This window comes from Arvicola amphibius, chromosome 6, assembly GCF_903992535.2.
Source record: "Arvicola amphibius chromosome 6, mArvAmp1.2, whole genome shotgun sequence".
Lineage (NCBI taxonomy): Eukaryota > Metazoa > Chordata > Mammalia > Rodentia > Cricetidae > Arvicola > Arvicola amphibius.
In genome coordinates this window covers 20,623,173-20,643,192 of record NC_052052.2, presented here as the reverse complement: position 1 = coordinate 20,643,192, position 20,020 = coordinate 20,623,173, and the positions used below count along the sequence as shown (strand labels likewise).

Sequence of the window (20,020 nt, the reverse complement as noted above, 5' to 3'; positions counted from 1 at the left end):
CGTGTGCGTGTTTATTACTGTAGAAAGTTAGCAAAGAATTCTGACAGTAAAAAAAAACCTGATGCTAAGTATAAATTATAAATACTGTCCATAAGCCTAGAAAGAACACTAAAGCATTATACCAATGTACCTAGTTATTGAGAAAAAAATTAAAATATTAATCACATAATTCAAAGAAAATAATCTGCACCTGAATTGATTATATGATTATTTAGTTAAGTTAGATGCTTCCCAACTACTTTTCCTAAAATGAGTAGAGGAAAATTATAATTACCTAAATTACACAGATAAAGAAATCCAGCTTCAATTCCAAGACCATGTAGCTGAGAATTTACCAGAAGATGCCTTCTTATGCTTTTTTGTTTTGTTTTGTGGTTTTTGTTGTTGTTTTTGAGACAGGGTTTCGTTGTAGCTTTTTGGAACCTGTTGTGGAACTAGCTCTTGTAGACCAAGCTGGCCTCGAACTCACAAAGATCCACCTGCCTCTGTCTCCCAAGTGCTGGGATTAAAGGTATGTGCCACCACCGCCCGGTGCCCTCTCACGTTTTTAAAGGCCACAGGTTACAACTATCTTCCTCTTATTAAGTTTTTTTTAAAGGGCTGGAGAGATGGCTCAGTGGTTAAAAGCACTCACTGACTGTTTTCCCAGAGGACCTGGGTTCAATTCCCAGCGCCCACACGGCAGCTCACAACTGCCTGTAACTAATTCTAGGGGATCTGACACACTCATATAGGCATACATGCAGGCGAAACACCAATGAACATAAAAATTTTAAAAATTTAAACTTAATTAATTAATTACAGGTGGGCACAGACCTGCCACAATGAAAGTACTTGTGGAGATGAGAGGACAACTTGCCAGAGCTGGCTGTCTTCTTCCACCATGTGGGTCTCTGGGATCAAACAGCTCACCATGCTTGGCACCAGGTGCCTTTACACACTGAACCAGTTTGTTAGCTTTCTTCTCTTTTGATGACATTACCGGGAGGAATATTGCTTTGTGACATTTTGAAAGGGCACGTGTTACCTGACTCCATCCACTCCTGGTGCCAGCCTCCATGAGAGCTGACACACTGAGGTCCTAACAGCACTCTCCAGGGGCATGGGAGGCACAGTGCCCAGTGTAGAACAATCCAGAGCCCAGCAAGGGCTTTAGAAAGCCATGGCTGTGCAATGACATTTTACTAGGATGAGGAGAACCCGGAAAATAGTCCACAGGTCTAAGTAGAGATGCATGAATGACCTAATGCTCGAATGCTTCTAAATTCCTACCAAGTAATTGTTCTGCTTATTCTGGAATAAATGGAGCAAAAGATAGTTCATCATCCTCTGAGATAAGCCTATCACATCTTTGAAGAGTTCTGCTAAACAACTTGTCACACCGAGCTAAAAAGTAGATTTCCCTGTAGCTTCCATGTTTCTATTTTTATGTCATTGGGTTTATGCCTGGAAGCCATGATAAAAATCTCTTTACTTTAAAACATTTATTTATTTGAAAAAGGGTCTTATGTATTCCAAGCTGGCTTCAAATTTCCAAAATTCCAAAAAGTTCAGGAATGATCCTGAACTTATGATCCTCCTGCCTCTACTTCCTAAGGGCTGGGCTTATGTATGAGTAAGCACCAGCACATCTGCTTTATGACTGCAGGGGACTGAACCCAGGAATCCATGCACACTAGGTAAGCGCTCCATCAGCTGAACTTTATCTCTAGGCCCATTTCCCTTTCGTGGCTAGGTATCTCTATTCCTTTATTTCTTACTGAATGTGGCTTCCTCTACATCACAGCTACTAGTTCCTCTAAACGAGCCTTGGGATCATCCCTTTGAAGCACCCCTAGCCATTTTAGTAGCCAAACGACCTGCATTAATTAGGCAGGTCTGCGATGAAGGTTCACGCTTCTGATTTCTGACCCCAGTGGCTCTCCAAAGAGCTATGGCTCATCCAGAGTGCATGAGTCACTTGGAGAGCTCGTCACAGACTGCTGAGGTCCTCCCCACCTTCTGATTATTAACTCTGGGAGAGACCTGGAACAAGTATTTCTAACAAGTTCCTAGATGGAGTTAAATGCCATTGACTCAGAGACCACACTTAGAACCACTGGCCTTGGGAAATGGCTCTGATTCAGGCATCATGAGCACCATTTGAATGGTCATTAAGTCTGGAGCTAGAGCCGCTTCTGAGCCAGCCTATAAATCTGGGCAGAGCTGGAATCCACATATTTAGCAGACAACCACGTGATTCTTTGGATAACATTGCTTGTGAAACTGAAATATCCCTTGATGACTCTCTGTATGTTCTTTCTTTCTTTTTTTTTTTTTACTGTCTGTATTTTCAAATGTAACTTTATTTTAGAAAATACAACTTATTTTCCTTTTGATGTTCATATTTTTATCTTTACATGTTTTGGTTGCAATTTTTTGTAAATAGGAAATTTTGTTGATATAGAATTCATATACCACACAATCTTCCCACTTAAAGAATACAATTCATTTTTCAATATTTAGAGGCATACAATCTCCTCCCCTCCCCCCACCAAAAAAAAACTTAAGAAGCTATTCTCTAGAATGGCAGTGGTGGCATATGCCTTTAATCCCAGCACTTGGGAGGCAGAGGCAAGCAATCTTTGAGTTTGAGGCCAGCCTTGTCTACAGAGCAGCAAAGTTCCAGTACAGCTAGGGCTACATGGTGAAATGCTGTCTTGAAAAACAAAATAATAAATAAAACACCATAAATAAATGTTAAGAGGGATAAAACCAATGTACCATATACATTAATAGGTCTGTGTCAAATGCAAATTCACACATGTTAAAGGCAAAGTTATCGCTACCTTTGCTTTGTGAAGATCAACTCCATACATGGATAACTTTTTGGCATTCTCAAGAAACTCCAAGTCGGCCTGAGCTGGAGTCATGGACCTTTGGCAGAATACAAACAGAGAATTCAATGACACAGCAGAAGCATTTACAGCAGCAACAACTGAATACTCACTGTGCTTTCTATGAACACACACACACACCCCAACATGTATAGAATTGAGCCCTCAAAGCAATTATGGAATGAGAATCTTCTCACTATGTGAGTCTAAATAATTTAAATGTCTTAGAAAACAAAAGTTTAAAAAAAACCGGATGTCACCCAAAAGCTATTGGAAAGGCAAACTCTTATTCAACTACTTGCTTCAAGGGACCCCATCCATCTGGAGCTCGGCGCCCCTCTCTTCAGCCTTTTTCTGTGTCACACATGAATTCCTCCTACTATTTTTTTTTTAACCAAGGCGCTGACCAAATTAAAATCCCAGTAAAATTTACAAGATCCTCTTAGCTACCCTTTTCTCTCTATACCCTGAAATGAGTTATTATGGAAATTAAACTGGAGGGCAAGCTAATGTTACTTAACTGGGACTCTTAATGGGGGCAGATTTGATGAAAAGAAATTTTCTGGTAACAGATGGTGTCCTGCCCACTTATCTCAACAAATAAGCTGGCTAATAGAAGCATCCTGAAAATGGGACTGTTTTCTGTTATTAAGATGTCTTCACTGCCAGCCATATAATGAGTTGAACTTGTTTGAAAACAATCAGTCGCACTGGGTAAGCATCCACTGTGCCAGCCTCTCCTTTATAAGTTTCTTCTCGAAGGATGTGCTTGAGCTGTTCTGTTAGCTTTGCAGACAAAGACATCACTCATAATGCTGCACAATCTGGACCAATTACTACGGTTCACAGTAACAGCAAGGCAGTCGCATCCCCAAGGAGAAACACTCGGGACAAGCAGCCTTCCCCTAAGACTGCCTGGAGTCATCAAGGCAGCAGGGGCGTCTTCATTTAACCAGGGAAGGCCTCCGCCAAACCCATCTGTCTTTTACTAAAAAGAACAAAGGGTTTCTTGGAGCCACCAAAGGGAGAAGAAAAAAAATCACCCCAGCTTTCCTGAATAAATGTTTCACAAGCTCTAAAGCGTCACACCTGAATCTATTAATTGACAGTGTAAACAAAGGGGTGGAAATCTGTATGCAAGTTATTCAAACACCTCGGGCAACTTTTGTAATTGCATATATCTTTCCATGTAAACTACGCGAGGTTAGTCTCAGCTATATTGTTTTTGTTGTCCCTATTATTATATGTTGATAAGTAGAACCCAGATAATGTCACCAGCAAATTAGAATTCAGTAAGAGGCAGTAGGTTCAAGTCCTGTGGACTGGAATCCTGCCCTTAGAGTCATGTCTCATCTCCTTCAGTCCCCTCTATTAGGTAAGAATCATAATAATGTCTATTTGTACATCACAGAAATAAACAATTATTTTTTTGGTCTTTGGTAAACACATAAAATGTGATTATCAAAATCAAATGAGATTGTGTTTGTGAAACTGCTCTGTAAGCTATAAACGTTTATTACTAACTGAAACATTAGTTTTCTAATAGTTCAATGGTCCATCTACACACAGATCATAAAATAAAAATACAAAAAAATACTTCGTAGCCAGGAGTGGTGGCACAGAACTGTAATTCCAGCACTTGGGAGATGGGGCAAAGGACAAGGTGTGTAAGTCAGCACAGGTTACACAAGACCATCTCAACCCTTACCCTCACTCCCAAAACTTTTTCTTTTAAGAGAGAAATAGCCAGACATGGTGGCACAGGTCTTTAATCCCAGCCTTAGGTAAACAGAGGCTGAAGGACCTCTTTGAATTCAAGGTCAGCCTGGTTTACATATTGAGTTTCAGGGAGGCAAGGCCACATAGTCAGACTTTATCTCAAGAAAGATTTGGGGCGGGGAGGGTTAGATCACTTAAATTCATACACAAATTTTAAAACATTAAATAAAACACACAACAGAAGCCTTCTTCTAGAGTTGGGGAGATAGCTCACTGCTTGTGCGAGCATGAGGACCCGAGCTCAAATTCCCAGCAGCCACAGAAAAGGCCAGCAGTCTGTGCCTACAATCCCAGTGCTGAAGAGGCAGAGGCAGGAGGAAGCCAGTCTTCCTCCCAGTTAGTGCAGCCAACCAGCGAGCTCTACCGTCGGTGAGGCTGACAGGAGCTGGCGGGCTGGTGCAGACATGGCTCAGTTGGCTCCGTGTCGTCTACCGTGCAAGCAGGAGGTGCAGAGAGAGTTCAGATCCCAAGACCCATGTGAATAAAAGCAAGATATCATTCACACCTATAACCCCAGCTGAGCGGGACAGAGGCGGGAGAATTGCTGGGGCTTGCTGGCTGCCGGCCTAGTTAAAGAACATGAGCTCCGGGTTAAGTGAGAGACCATATCTCAATGGCACTAAGTGGAAGAAAATGAAGGACACCTGATGCCTCCCCTGAGCTCTGCCTACACAGGCACCTATGCATGCATATGTGCACATACACCACACACAAAAACATCTCACACAATAAGGTGGAGAACAATAAAGGAAGACATCGATAGTACCAGCCTCCAAAGATGCTTAGGCATATGTTATCTGCATACATATCTCTATCTGTCTCTCTCTCACACAGACACATACACACACACAGTTTAATTTTTTTTCCACTATATTCACCTTTCAACTCTAAGGGACATCAATTTGGATATACACATTCAAACTATGTATCTAGGTAAGTGTGCTTCAACACATGAGGAGGAGAGGTAAGTAGAGATCTTTAAACTTTCATTCTTGAAACTACTGATATTTAAAGCTTGGTTGATGCTTTCTATGTTACTTTTAGATTTTGAAATAGTTAAGGCTTTCTTTCCCAGTATTTTTTTTTAAATACAAGGTCTCACTATGTGAGTGCTGGGATTAAAGGAATGTGCCACTATGCTCAGCTAACATATATGATTCTTTTTTGTTTTGTTTTGTTTTGTTTTCGAGACAGAGTTTCCCTGTGTATCCCTGATTGTCCTAAAACTTGTTCTGTAGCCCACCAGATTGGCTTCAAACTCCAGAGATCCACCTGCCTCTGCCTCCCAAATGCTGGGATTCGAGGCGTGCGCCACCGCCTCCCGGCTCAATTATGATTCTTTTTAAGATTTTTATGGATACAATGTTCTGCATGCATGTATGCCTGCATGCCAGAAAAAGACATCAGATCTCATTATAGATGATTGTGAGCCACCATGTGGTTGCTGGGAATTCAACTGAGGACCTCCTGAAGAGTAACCAGTGCTCTTAACCACTGAGCCATCTCTCCAGCCCCAATTATGATTCTTAAATCATACATAATGCAAATGATTTTCCTCTACTCCATGGTAAATTCCCAACCTAATGACCCCAATATTCCTGAATACTTACATATGTACTTCCTGCAAATAAGGACATCCTTTTCCACAGTGTCAAAACCAGGAATTTAACACTGACACATAAAGCCATATAATCCTTAAACCCCATTCACCAAGTTCAGCCAGTTGTTACAGAATGATCCAGTTGTAGAAAATGAACCTCAGGGGCCTTAAGTAACTTACGAAGAGGCACAAAGCTAAAAAGGAACGCTCTGAATTCAAAGTGAAATGGGTTAACTCATCTATATGCCCACTGTATAACCTAGTGAGTTCCAAAATGGCTTCCAGCCTTAGGAACTAACTCTCTATCGCTTTAATCACTAAGTACTTTCCTTTATGTGTTAGACTGTGCTACAAATTTTAAATCTAAGCAAAACTTAAGAGTTCATTTACTGGCTCTTAAAGAATAACAATAAATCTATTGGATTTTTTTAAACAATTTATAAGAAATACTTTAATAATATTTATAAAAAGTAATAGCAAAAGATGAAAAATGTGAAGTCTTTTTGATACTATATCTAAACGTGAGAGCAGTTTCTTATGTGTTTTTGTGTGTGTACACGAGGAGGTGCATGCACATATGAGAGTGAGCATGTGCATGAGGTGCCTTTCACCTTGTCTTTTGAAACAGGTCTCCTCATTGACCTCACTGGCTGGCCAGTGAGCCCCCAATCCACCTGTCCCCGCCCTCCCAGTGCTGGGATTATTAGAATGTGCCACCCTGCAAGGCTTGTGAGAAGAGTTCTGCATGGGCTCTGGGCGTTTGAACTCAACAAATCAATGAGATTTTGTGTTGAGTGCATCTTTTTACTCATGTATTATTTTACTTATTTATTTTTTATTTACTTTAGTTTTTGGGTTGTTTTTTTTTTTTAAACAGGTTTTCTTTGTGTAGCCCTGGCTGTCCCAGAACTCACTTCTGTAGACCAGGCTGGCCTCGAACTCAGGGATCTGGCTGCTTCTGCCTCAGAATGCTAGGATTAAAGGTGTGCACTACATACCTGGCCAGCATTATTTTAAAACATTATATATTTCATATATTCATTAGCTGAGTTAATTCATTCAAAAATTGACACATATCAACATACAACACATATTTTTAAAACCAAGTTCATTATAACACTGCTAATCTCAGCTCGGCAGTGATGATGCATGCCTTGAATCCCAGCATTCCAGAGGCAAGGGCAGGTGGCTATTTGAGTACAAGGCCAGTCTGGTCTACAGAGTGAGTTCTAGGACAGCCAGAGCTACACACTACTAATCTCAATAGAAAAGTCTATAAGTAATTGTTAACTGTATATATAAGTTTTCCAAAATTCTAGCTTTGGAATCTGTTGTGTTTGGAGTCTTTTTTTTTTAATACTATGAAGATGCATTACTCTGATTGGTTTAATAAGAAAGCTGAATGGCCAATAGCTAGGCAGGATTTTCAGGGCAGAAAGGATACTGGGGAAGAATAAGGCGGAAACACTAGGAAATGCAGGGCAAGCAGGATGGGCAATACGGAGATGAGGTAAGGAAGTCACGAGGTAGAAAGTCAATTAATAGAAATGGGTTAATTTAAGTTATAAGAGATAGTCAGAAGCAAGCCTAAGCTATAGGCCGAACTTTCATAATTAATAATAAGTCTCTGTTATTATCGGGGAGCTGACGATCCTGATGAAAAATCTGCCTACAGCAGTCTTCCTATGTCCAGGCTGGGCCTAAAATCCTTGACCCAAATGAGCCTTCCACCTCACTCTCCAGAGTACATGCATCATGAAAGTGTACCAGTACAATAGTTTTAAATGCTAATTTTTGTTTGAAGGCTTGAATTTTGCAAAAGCAACAAATACTATTAGTTTTTTTTTCTTCTAAAAGTACTGGCTCATTCCTTTTTTTTTTTCAACGTATGTCAAATAACCAAGTCTGAATGATTATAGTTGTTGATCTTTTTTTCCAATAGTGTTACAGAAAAACAGTAGTGAACTCATTCAGCCCACAATGTAATCATGATGCTTTTGCTGCTGTACACGGCTGTATTTGAATTGGCAGGCAGAGGGATGCTTTAAGTACATTTCATTGAGTCATAGACCATTAACTAAAATACAGTCAAGATTTGATAAAATGAACACTTTTTAAAACTATTTAATCAATATTGTCTTCGGCTGAGAGCGAAGCTCAGATGTACAATGCATTTGCCTGGCATGCTCAAGCTCCAGGTTTAACAATGGCACCTAAACTAGACTATTCTTAAAACTGCTGGGCATAGTGAGGCATGCTCATGATCCCGGCACTCAGGGGCAGAGGCAGGAGGATGAAGAGAGTATGGAAGAGAGGAAAGAAGGGAGGAAGATAGGTTAGTTTTGTTGATGTTGTTTCAGTTTTTAATCTATTTGTTTACACAGATGCAGGCCACAGCACATCTATGGAGGTCAGAGAACAATTTTCAGGAGTTAGTTCTCTTTTTCTACCATGTGGGATCTAGGGATTGAATTCAGGTTATCAAGTTTGGTAGCAAGTATCTTTACTTACTGAGCCATCTCACAGGTCCCTGAAAGAAAATTCTTAAATGAACTGACCTTTCTATTTTTTAATTTACATGTGTGGGTCTATGCATTACGTATGTGCATATGGGCACTCACACTCACGTGTGAGTATGTAGAGGTCAGAGGTCAACGTCAAGAGTCCTCTTCTATTGTTCTCCAACCTACCTTTAGAGGCAGGGTCTCTCCCTGAACCTGGAGCTCTGCGACTGTTAGTGAGCCTCCTCCTGTCTCCACCTCCCAGGGCTAGGATTATGGGTACTTGCATTGCACACTGAGAAATATGGCTACTAGGACAGTTTTGTGCCTTAGTTTGTGCTTCAGCTCCTTCAACACAGCAAAGAAGTCAAATAACTTAGGATTACCAGGGAAACAATTCTGAGTTCAGAGACCTCTTCTGAAAAGTAGCAGAGTCTGTGGACTATGCTTTTAGATCTGCTGGCTAGTTGAAAAGGCGGCTATAAAGGTTAAGTGTGACACTGAGCCTAAAGGGCTTAGCGCACTATCAGGCATGTAGGAAGAAACTATTATAACTGATGACTTGTAATTATCACGATTATGTAACAACAGTATAAAGAACAGTCAAGTGTTAGACGAGAGACTGTACAAAGTCCTTCCAAATTTGAATACTACTGTGATCAAATAACTATTAAAAGTATCATCAGAAGCCGGGCAGTGGTGCCACATGCCTTTAACCCCAGCACTCAGGAGGCAGAGGCAGGCGGATCTCTGAGTTAGTGCTTTCTCTCACACATTAGTACCTTAGGACGCATAAGCCCAAAGTAGAAGTAAATTTTGAGAGCTAGAGAGACAGATCAGTAGTTGAGAGCACTTGTTGCTCTTACAGAAAATCCAGATTCAATTCTCAGCACCAACATGGTGGCTTAATAACATTCTGTAATTCCAGTTCTAAAGGTGACCCAGTGGCCTCTTCTGACCTCCATGACCACAAGGCATACACATAGTGCATATAATACATGCTAACATAACATCCACACACATAAAATAAACAAATGTAGCTGGGTGGCACATGAGATGACTGCTACACGGGCTATAAACTTTACACTCCTTACTATGGGTCTGGGTGGCTGGGGCAGGGGGTAAAGGCACTTATCATCAAGTCTGAAAACCCAAGTTTGAGTTCTGGAACCCACATGATAGAAAACTGACTCCTGCAAGCTGTCTTCTGATTTCCACACATGCACTCTGGAACACACATGTGTGAGGCATATACACATGCACACACACATACAACCAATTAATGAAAATTATTATGGCTTTCATGACTGAGGCATCTGAACCTTAAATGCAATAAGACAGTCAGAACCAGGCCATATTAAGGAAAAGATCTCTCATTAGAAGCATCTCTGATCTATTAAATCTATTAAAACAAACTCAAAGAGAACAGGACAGTTCCACAGACCGACAGAATACTTGTGGCTACCGCAGCAAGCTCCAGAGACCATGTTTTGGACTTCTCTTTGAACAAACCGACCTTTTACATCTTTGTAACACAGCATGCTCACACAGCTCAGGATGCCATGCTAATGTGATGTCAACCAAAGTCAAGATCAGACTGAAGCAGTTTGTGAAATTTAACTACAGTAAGTCATTCAAATAAAAAACAGGCGTATGGAGAAAGAAATACAACGGGGGGGGGGGGCTCATTTTGGTATTAGATAACAATTTCTGGATTTTTTATACGTCTCACACACACACACATTCTCTTTTCTAAACTTACTCTTTGCCTCATTTCTTCTAAAGTAATAATCTCAATTAGACACTCTAGGAACCAGATTAAAGAAAACTGAAGGGCATCGTCTTAAGTTCACAGGGAAGGGACAAAACAAAGGCATGACCTCAACCTGCCTCAAACCAAGGATAAGCCTTGCTCTAAGTCATGGTGTGCTACCTCCCAACGTTACTAATTAACTTCACTAAAAGCAGTAAATCAGGGAATTTGATGAAGACGTGGCTGTAGAAAACACTTTCAAGGGTATCACAACCCTCTAAGTCCACCCACATGCACAACTCCCAAGTCAGAAGTTCTTATTCTAAAGCTCTTAAGGTGCCTAATGTAGCATATATCTAAAACCTGGAATAGAAAAGTTAAAGCAGTAATAGTGATAGCTACCGTTTACTGAGCACCTACTATGTGAAGGCCTTGTGCTAAGTGGTTTCACACACACACACACACACACACGTATTATCTCATTTAGTTTTTACCCTATAATGCAATGCTCTGATAACCAATAACGACAATAAAATCAATAAACTTAGAAACAGAGGAAATTTTTTTTCAGTAAACCTGGAAACAAAAACAGAAACAAACAAAAAAAATTTCCATTACCCTGATAAGAAAAACAGTCAGAGGGCTTGAATGCCTTTCCCAAAGTCGAACAATAAAGGGAAATGAATTCAGGGTGACTCTCCCTATAGTAAACAATGAATCAATAACAAGTCACGGGTTTAGACTCATGGCCAAAATAAAACCAGAACATCTGCAGACATGTTCACCTGTATGATTTATGCAATTCCATGACTTTCTCTTCAAGTTCCCTTGTCTGATTTGGAGCCAGTTTAAAGTCACTAACATAATCCACGCCATGCAGTTCCGGGTCATAGTCTCCCAGCTCAGACTGGATGGTGTAAGAGCCGAGGAGGGCTAAGGTTGCAAAGGAACAGGGTAGCCGTCCAGCAACGATGTCCTGCCGAAGCTGAAGACATAAATAATATCTACATCCAAAATAAGAAAAGACGTGAATATGTCAGTAACAACAAAAGAACACAATATGGACAGACAAAAAAGAAGAAAGGGGGGAAAGAAAGAAGAGAGAAGGAAAGAGGCTAAGGAAACACGGCATGATAATTGTTCAGTATACGACAGGGGACACATGGCCAGTCATTGTGAAATTGTTTCTTCCTTTTATTTAAAATATTTTCATAAAAGTTCAAAAACTATATTGAACAGATTATCAGCAACAAAATCAGATTGAGAAAGTAGTTTCTTGGCAACCCAGCAATTCAATTTAACAAATATTGCCAAGTATCTACTACGAAGAGGGTTCCTGACGGCATCACAGGTGTGAACGCCCACAGCAGTGCCGCTCACCATACAGCGCTTTCCCCTTTAGTTTTTGTTCATCTTTGATAAAGCCAAAAATAATTTTCTTAAAAATTCAATAGGTTTTTTGTTTTGTTTTGTTTTGGTTTGGTTTTTTGTTTTTCGAGACAGGGTTTCTCTGTAGTTTTGGAGCCTGTCCTAGAACTCGCTCTTTAGACCAGGATAGCCTCAAACTCACAGAGATCCGCCTGCCTCTGCCTCCCGAGTGCTGGGATTGAAGGTGTGTGCTGTAAATTAAATAGGCTCAAAAATGGGTCAGTACAAGGGGATGGTTTAAAAGAGAGATAAAGAAATAATTATGTGATTTTGCTGTTTTCATGGGGAATACAGTAAAGCAAGTAGGTCTTGCCAGGGGAGTGTGGTTTAGGAGAGGCCTCGCCCACCCTGTACTGCACTATGTGGTGGTGTGACACGTGGTACGCAGGGTGGCTCCTGCCAGGTTCCAGCCTTTCAGGCTCACCATCTGCAAAACTGGTTTGAAGGCACCAGAAACTCTGTATTTTAGACTAACCATTTAACATTTTTTCCTGTTCTGAGTGGGGAAATTCCAAGAGCTGATGATAAGAATACAGCTCTGGATTTCCGTGCCGGCGAAGTATTTACCTTGTTATGTCTTCAGTCAACTGTGCTGGGTCAGGCGGATAAAACTTCACATTAAATGTGAAGTTCCAAGGTACACCTATAAAAATAAAGACAGGGGTTTTGTTTTTTTATGTCTAAATTTGTGATTGTTTTCTTTTTTCCCCTTAAATTTTTCAACATTTTCTGTTTTAAAACACTATTACCTTGCTTAGATTCCACCAAGGAAAGCTAGGAGACCTCGTTTATTTTTCAACCTTAGCACAGTCTTCGTTATAGTGGATTAGAACCATACAGGCAAAATTATATGAAGAAACAATCCTGCATCTTGACTTGTTCACAGAACTTATTTTAGGAATGTGATTTATATTTTGCTCTGAGACATCAGAAGTCAATGGGTGCTCTTTTGCAATTTTGAAGATATTTATTTATGATATGTAAACATTACCTGAAATAAAAGTTCATGTGCACATATATACATACAATGTATGTAAAAGAAACAAAAATTTAAGATAAAATAAATTCAGCAAAATAATATTTGAGGAATCTGGGTACAGGCCACCTAAGAATTCTTATACTATTCTCTTTAATATTTTCCATAAGTCTGGAGTTATTTTAAAAATTTATTAATAATTTAAAAGATTTACTTCCATCTGCGGGCGTTCTTTATATATGCATGTGTGTGTATGTATGCAGCTGCTCACAGAGGCCAGAAGTTGTTATTGGATCCCCAGGAGCTGAAATTATAGGTGGTTCTGAGCTGCCTGGTATGGGTGCTGGGAACCAAAGGGTCCTCTGGAAGAGCAGGAAGTGACCACAATTGCTAAGCCATCTTTCCAGCTCCTTTTTTTTTTTTTTTTGTTTTTTTTTGTTTTGTTTTTCAAGACAGAGTCTCTCTTACATAGATAGTCCTAGCTGTCCTGGAATGCACTCTGTAGACCACGCTGTCCCCAAACTCAGAGACCTACCTGCTTCTGCCTCCAAGTGCTGGGATTAAAGGTGTATGCTAAAACCTCCCAGCTTAATTAATGTTTTTTTTTTTTAATGGCTTTCTGGCACTGAAGAAAGTTTGGTTTAGCAAGTACGAGCAATTGCTACACAAGTATGAATTCAAATCTCCAGAGCCCATGCTAAGAAGCTGGACATGACTGCACATGCTTGTAACCCCAGCACTGATATAGGGGCAGGCAGAAAAATCACGGGAGCTTGTGACCACCAGCCTAGTTACAGCTTCAGTGAAGAGACTCTGTCTCCTGCAAATAAGGCAGACAGTGAGGGAACAAGACAGTCAACCTCCAGATAGCCTGCTAAGCCATATTTCCAGACATACATCCTAAGTCAGGGTTGTGTAGCTTTTCTTTCTTTTTTTTTTCTTCTTTTAAAGTGTAGGTTATGATCCATTGTAAACCATTTTGGTGTAGGAAATATCAGCACTAAAAATATGAAGTGGATATAAAAGAAAACAAAGATGTCACTCACAGTAAGGGTAGGAATAATTGGGTGAAATTTCTTTCTGATGAATGTAAGTTTCAAAAATGATGCTGAGTAAGACAAGTCACTTAATTTTTATGGCATTCAAATGGTTTTAATACAGCCATATTTTAAAATAATAAAAACCCAGAAGAAATTAAAAACACTCCCAAAAATTCAATATAATAATTATCTCAAAGTTCAAGAAAGTAGTGATCTTTGTGGAAAAAGTGGAGGAGGGTACATGGGCTAAACGTTTTTTAAAATGTAATTTGGGTAAATTACATGTAATTTTCAGCATACAGAAAAGGTGTAAGCATATCTTGCCTGTGGACTATCCCTTGTTTAAATTTTCTAAAATTCTGAAACTGTGTTAAAACATTTTATTAATAATTTTAAGTTAACTGGCTGTTTTTGTAATTTTTTAAAAAAAAATTATGTGCATTGGTATTTCTCCTGCATGTGTGTCTATGTGAGCAAGTCAGATCCCCTGGAACTTTGAGTTACAGGTGGTGTGAGCTGCCATGTGGGTGCTGGGAATTGAACCTGGGTCCTCTGGAAGAGCAGCCAATGCGCTTAACTGCTAAGCCATCTCTCTAGCCCTACTAATAAATCTTTTAAAGAATTATTTCTATGGGTGTGTGTTGCCTGTGTGCAGTTACTAACAAAGGCCAGAATAGGTTATTGGATGCACGTGAGCCAAAATTACAGATAGTTGTGAGCTGCCTGACATGCATGAGGGCGGCTAGCCTGACTCAGCAAGAGAGAGCCCTCATCCAGAACCAAGAAAATAAAGGAACTTAAAGTCAAGTGGGCAGGAGAAAAAAAGACAGATAGGCCTAGAAGAAGATTCAAAAAGCTGGCTCTGAGGAAATTTCACAATACAGGACAAAGCAACTTTGTATTTCTGCACGTGGATGACTGTATGAAAGGGACAGAAACAGAACTGGAAAGTCCCCCAGCTGTCAGCAGACTGCTACAGGCAGGGGGTGTGACTGGAAAGAAAGCCAAGGAGCTCTGACTTCTCTCTGCTGACAAACAGAAATGCTAACTACGTTAATTCTGATGGATGGGGAACATGGCCTTTGTTACATGGCCTCCATTCTTTGTTGAATTTCTATTACAATTTAAATTTGGGGTTTTTTTTATTTTTATATTTATTTATTTATTCTGTATACAATATTCTGTCTGTGTGTATGCCTGTAGGCCAGAAGAGGGCACCAGACCCCATTACAGATGGTTGTGAGCCACCATGTGGTTGCTGGGAATTGAACTCAGGACCTTTGGAAGAGCAGGCAATGCTCTTAACCACTGAGCCATCTCTCAAGCCCAAATTTGGGGTTTTTTTGCTCTGCTATTTTTCTCCTTTGTGGGTTTTTTTTTTTTTTTTTTTTTTTTTTGGTTTATGCTAGGTAAGTACTCTATCACTATGCTATACGGCCAGGCCTGAGCTTTACTTTTAGGAATCTGGACTGGGGAGAGAGCTCAGTTGTTCAAGCACTTGCCTTTTAAGCATGGAAACTCAATTTGGTTCCAAGAACCCACAGTAAAGAAAAAAGACTGTACATGATAGCACACTTTAGTAATCCTAGCACTGTGGAGGTGGAGACAACAGATTCCTGGAGCTCCCTGCCCAGCAAGACCAGCATATCTGGTGAATTTCAGGGATTTCAAATTACAAGGTAGACAGTGCCCAAGGAATAGAACCCAAGGTGGACCCCTGCCCTCCATACAACAGGTACACACACGTCTACCTCTACAAAAACAATTACTCATACACATACCAAAAAAAAATCTATAGATACTTAGCAAATACAGAGATATATCAAAAAATGCAAACGTGAATGTAATAGGAAACTAATGAGAGTAATCCAAAATACACAGAAATATGATTATATATAGTGTATGTGATCATTTTTTAAAACAATGAAATATAGATAGATGGAAAATAGATGGATGATAGATGGATGGATGGATGGATGGATGGATGGATGGATGGATGGATGGATGGATGGATGGAGAGAGAGAGAGAGATAGGCAGGCATAGATACCAATACCCTGTTATACAGAAAGATGAGTCACATATTTAAGTAGACACGACCATGGGTATGTGTTAAACGCACTCAGACTTGTCTAGAAGGAAGACAGGAAATTAGTTGCCATGGTTGCTTCCAGAAAAGGAAACTGCATGACTAAGGCAGGGTAGGAAGATTCACCTGGTGCTATTTTCGTTTGCACCTTTAAATGTTATATTGTATACCTGTAACATTTACTTTTATAATTGGGTTTTAAAACCATGTACAGTGTAATTGTTTTGGTCTACTTGTTTTGAGAGAGGCCCTCAAGTAGCTGAAACCCAGATATGTATATTTCTCCTGGGTACATTCTGAAAAACTCCTATCTGCCTAGAAATATCTCACAGATTATACCAATCTAATTGATTAGATTTGATGATGTTTAAATTATTCATGGGGGCTATAGAGATGGCTCAGCAGGTAAAGGTGCTTGCCACACAAGCTTAGCTACCTGAATTGAATCCCTGTAACCCATGTGAGGTGGAAGAAAAAACTGACTCCAAAAAGCTGTTCTCTGACCTCTGCATACATGCATGTATGCACACACACACACACATGTATACTCGCAATAAAACTTTCAAAATAAAATTGCCATAAGTATACACTAAGTATATGAAGAAAAGGTTAAAAAGGAAAACCCCTTTGTAACATGCTTCCTGACAGTATATTTGACTCACTGGTAAAGTTTTTATGGATTTTCCCCCATATGGTAGGAAGACTTTCATCATTATTATTTTTTTTTTTTTTTTTTTGAGACAGGGTTTCCCTGTAGTTTTTGTAGAGCCTGTCCTGGAACTAGCTCTTGTAGACCAGGCTGGCTTCGAACTCAGAGATCCACCTGCCTCTGCCTCCCGAGTGCTGGGATTAAAGGTGTGCGCCACCACCGCCCGGCCTCATCATTATTTTTAATAGAGTCTTGGGTATGTAGATTTATTTATAGCTTGCTTTGGGCTATCTAGTGAGACCAGTCTCAAAATAGTAATAACAAAAATAGTAATTATAAAATAATAAATTCAAGCTTTTATCAGTGAAGAACAAATGTAGAAAGTTGCCAATCCAAAGGGAAAAAAAATTTGCTTCTCTATTTTAAGAATGTTAAAACAAAAACAACATGAAATTAAAGAATGCTAAAACAGTCATGATCAAGGGCTAAAGAAAAATGTTTCATGATAACAGAAATGTTTCAAGAAACAAGTGAACAATTCTCGTTGGGTGACAAAAGAGTTAAAATCCACTCATCAGGATGAGTAACAACCACCGTATTTCCTGAAGGGTCTTCAGAAATAAATGAAGCTACAGTGATAGCTAGCTGGCTTTAGTCAAGATGTGCCATCTCAATGAGTCCACTGGGTCTGGGGCTATGAACTACTAATCTGCACGTTTTTTACGCCAGAACAGCAGTTCGAGCAGGGCATGCAACAGTACGATATGCTCAAGCTACGAGAGGAGCGCCACTGCCAGACGGCCAGTGGAAAACAAGTCTTCCTTCATTTTTCCTTCCTTAGATTTACAAAAGGATGACAAGCATCACCTTCCCTATCTCAGGGCATGTGCTCCAGGGCCACCCGTGGATGCTGACAATCTTGAAGAGTATTGAACCCTATAAATAACACCAATTTGAGAACTTACCTTTTTCACTTAAAGGACTACTGGGTAACTTCTCTTTGGCCTAACCAAATTGCCAACATCACTACTCTGGTACTTCGTGGCCATTATTAAATAACAAAAGGTTTACTTAACACAAGCCTGTGATAGACTATCTGATAACCTCACAGCTAACTAAGCAACTAGTGTGTTTGCAGCATACACAGTGTGGGTATGCTAGACAAAAGGAGACTCCTGGCCTAAACATGGTAGTGTAGGATCACACAGGTTTCATTACCACCCAGAAAAGCACACAACCCAGACAAAAAAGACACAAGCGTCTAGAGCACTAAAAAGAACACAAGCGTCTAGAACACTAAAAAGATCACAAGCGTCTAGAACACTAAAAGACCACAAGAGTCTAGAACACTAAAAGAACACAACAGCCTAGAGCACTAAAAGGACCAAGATCCAGCAGCAAACTCCTGCCGGTGGCTAGCACAGTTCCGTCTCTGCCATTTTGAGAACTGAGTCCCATTTTCATCTTCTCATTTTTGTTATTTTCCAACCTTCTGTTACTTTCACCTAGTCCTACTTTTCCAACTTTGCCCAGTTGGTTTTTGTTTTGTCTTTTTATGGTCAAAATCTGACCTACATCTCAATATTGTCAACCTCTAGTATATTTTTCTACTATGGAATCGGCCCTTCCAGGGAAAAGCTTTATTTCTATTTCAAAGCAGTCTGCCACAGTCAGGACTCTCAAGTGACTCACAGCCAGTGATGGCTGGGGATCCTCTGGCCCAACTAAAAAAGAGAGATCCATAAAAGGGCTGTATCCACTTACCTCGAACCTGTTTTTTTATTTCTTTGGCAGAATCCAGCCATGTCTGTAAAAAAAAAAAAAAAGAAAGAAAGAAAGAAAAGGCATTCACACGGAGCTCCAGAACACGCAAGCAATTCAGCTCCCTGGCTACCTGGGGAAAAGGCCTCCAGTTGAACCTGCATTTCCCCCTGGAAGCCTCTGTGTTAATGTTACAAAGCATAGTGGTTTCTCAGCAGCAAAGAAGGGAACCAGAGGTTGGTTTGAATCCATGCTCCAGTATGTCCTGGGCTGAGTATCTAGAGACTCTCCATACCTAAGTCCCCTTATCTCTAAAATGTAAGTTCTGTCATAGTATCCATCTTACAGAGCTGTTCATATATGTAAGCCTGCTTGTAACAGCGAATGTGAAATAGCGTGTGCTATTTACAGTGTTAGGGAAAGATTATTAAAGATCTAGACAGTGAGTGAGTGACATCATCCAAATCCTATTTTCTCCTCTAACCTTTGGTCTTGTTCAAATCTTCTATGTCAGCCCAGCCTCTGGTGCACGGTTCATTGCCCAGTTAATGTTTACTGAAATGAATACATCTTGGCCACTCTCCCCCTTCTCTGTTCTTCCACAACCCCACTATACATAACCACAGCAGGCCTCTTTAACCTGCACGTCCCCTGCAAGATGCTGGCACTTCAGAAACAGTTTCACTAGTAACAATCCTTCAAAGGCCTCAATGAGAGATGTTTAAAGACAAAAACTGCTAAATTTCTAGTACTATTTAGAACAGCATTTTTTTTTCCCCTTTGAAATAGGGTCTCATTATGCAGCTCTAAATGGTCTGAACTCATTATGTAGACCATGCCAGCTTTGAACTCACAAAGTTCTGCCTGTTTTCCAAGGGCTAGGATTAAGGTATGTACCACCACACCTAACTCATTTACATTAGATTTGAAACTATTAAAATATTTAAAATTGTAAGATAATACACATTTTGGGTAAAAACTCGGTGATGGAATACATACTTGCATGTGCAAAGTTCCCAGACTTAGTCACCAGTATACACACACACACACACACACACACACACACACACACAAATAAATGAAGTCGCAAAGCAAACACATAAGAATTATAACATTAACAAAATTCCAGATGCCCTATTCTTACCTAACTAACCCTTTTCTTTCCCTCATCCAAAAGATTTAAAATTGAATTTTAGTAATTTCCAGGGGGGAGGAAGTATGGTATTCCATCCTCACCTTTTACCAACACAGACAGAACACAGAATGACCAAATAGATACCCTACCAAATGGACAGGTTCAACCACTACAATTTTTACACTTGTTTATATACTTACTACTTTGGCAGCTATAGATAGTCAAAACCACAAACTACATGCATAAGAATGAAGAAAGTTTCCTTTTTTATTCCCCCACAATTAACATGGAAAACTAAGGAATATTTATTAATAAATACCACTTGATAGGAAGCTATTCTACAGTATGAAAATGAATTACATACGTGACTGGAGATAGCTCAAGAGGTAAAATGCATGTCATGTAAGTATGAGGACCTGAGCTTGATTCCCAGCA

General features: G+C 39.9%; 1 protein-coding gene across 11 annotated transcripts in view; it reads right to left on the bottom strand.

Moving 5' to 3' along the window:
* Epb41 (erythrocyte membrane protein band 4.1) overlaps positions 1-20,020 on the bottom strand; it is a 152,563-nt gene that overhangs the window by 51,406 nt on the left and 81,137 nt on the right. For all 11 annotated transcript variants that reach the window (XM_038333436.1, XM_038333430.1, XM_038333432.1 and 8 more), the window contains 4 exons: positions 18,454-18,496; positions 12,505-12,580; positions 11,295-11,513; positions 2,829-2,916 (listed from right to left, as the gene is read on the bottom strand). In XM_038333436.1, the coding sequence (XP_038189364.1) occupies positions 2,829-2,916; positions 11,295-11,513; positions 12,505-12,580; positions 18,454-18,496 (426 nt within the window). The remainder of the gene's footprint in view (positions 1-2,828; positions 2,917-11,294; positions 11,514-12,504; positions 12,581-18,453; positions 18,497-20,020) is intronic.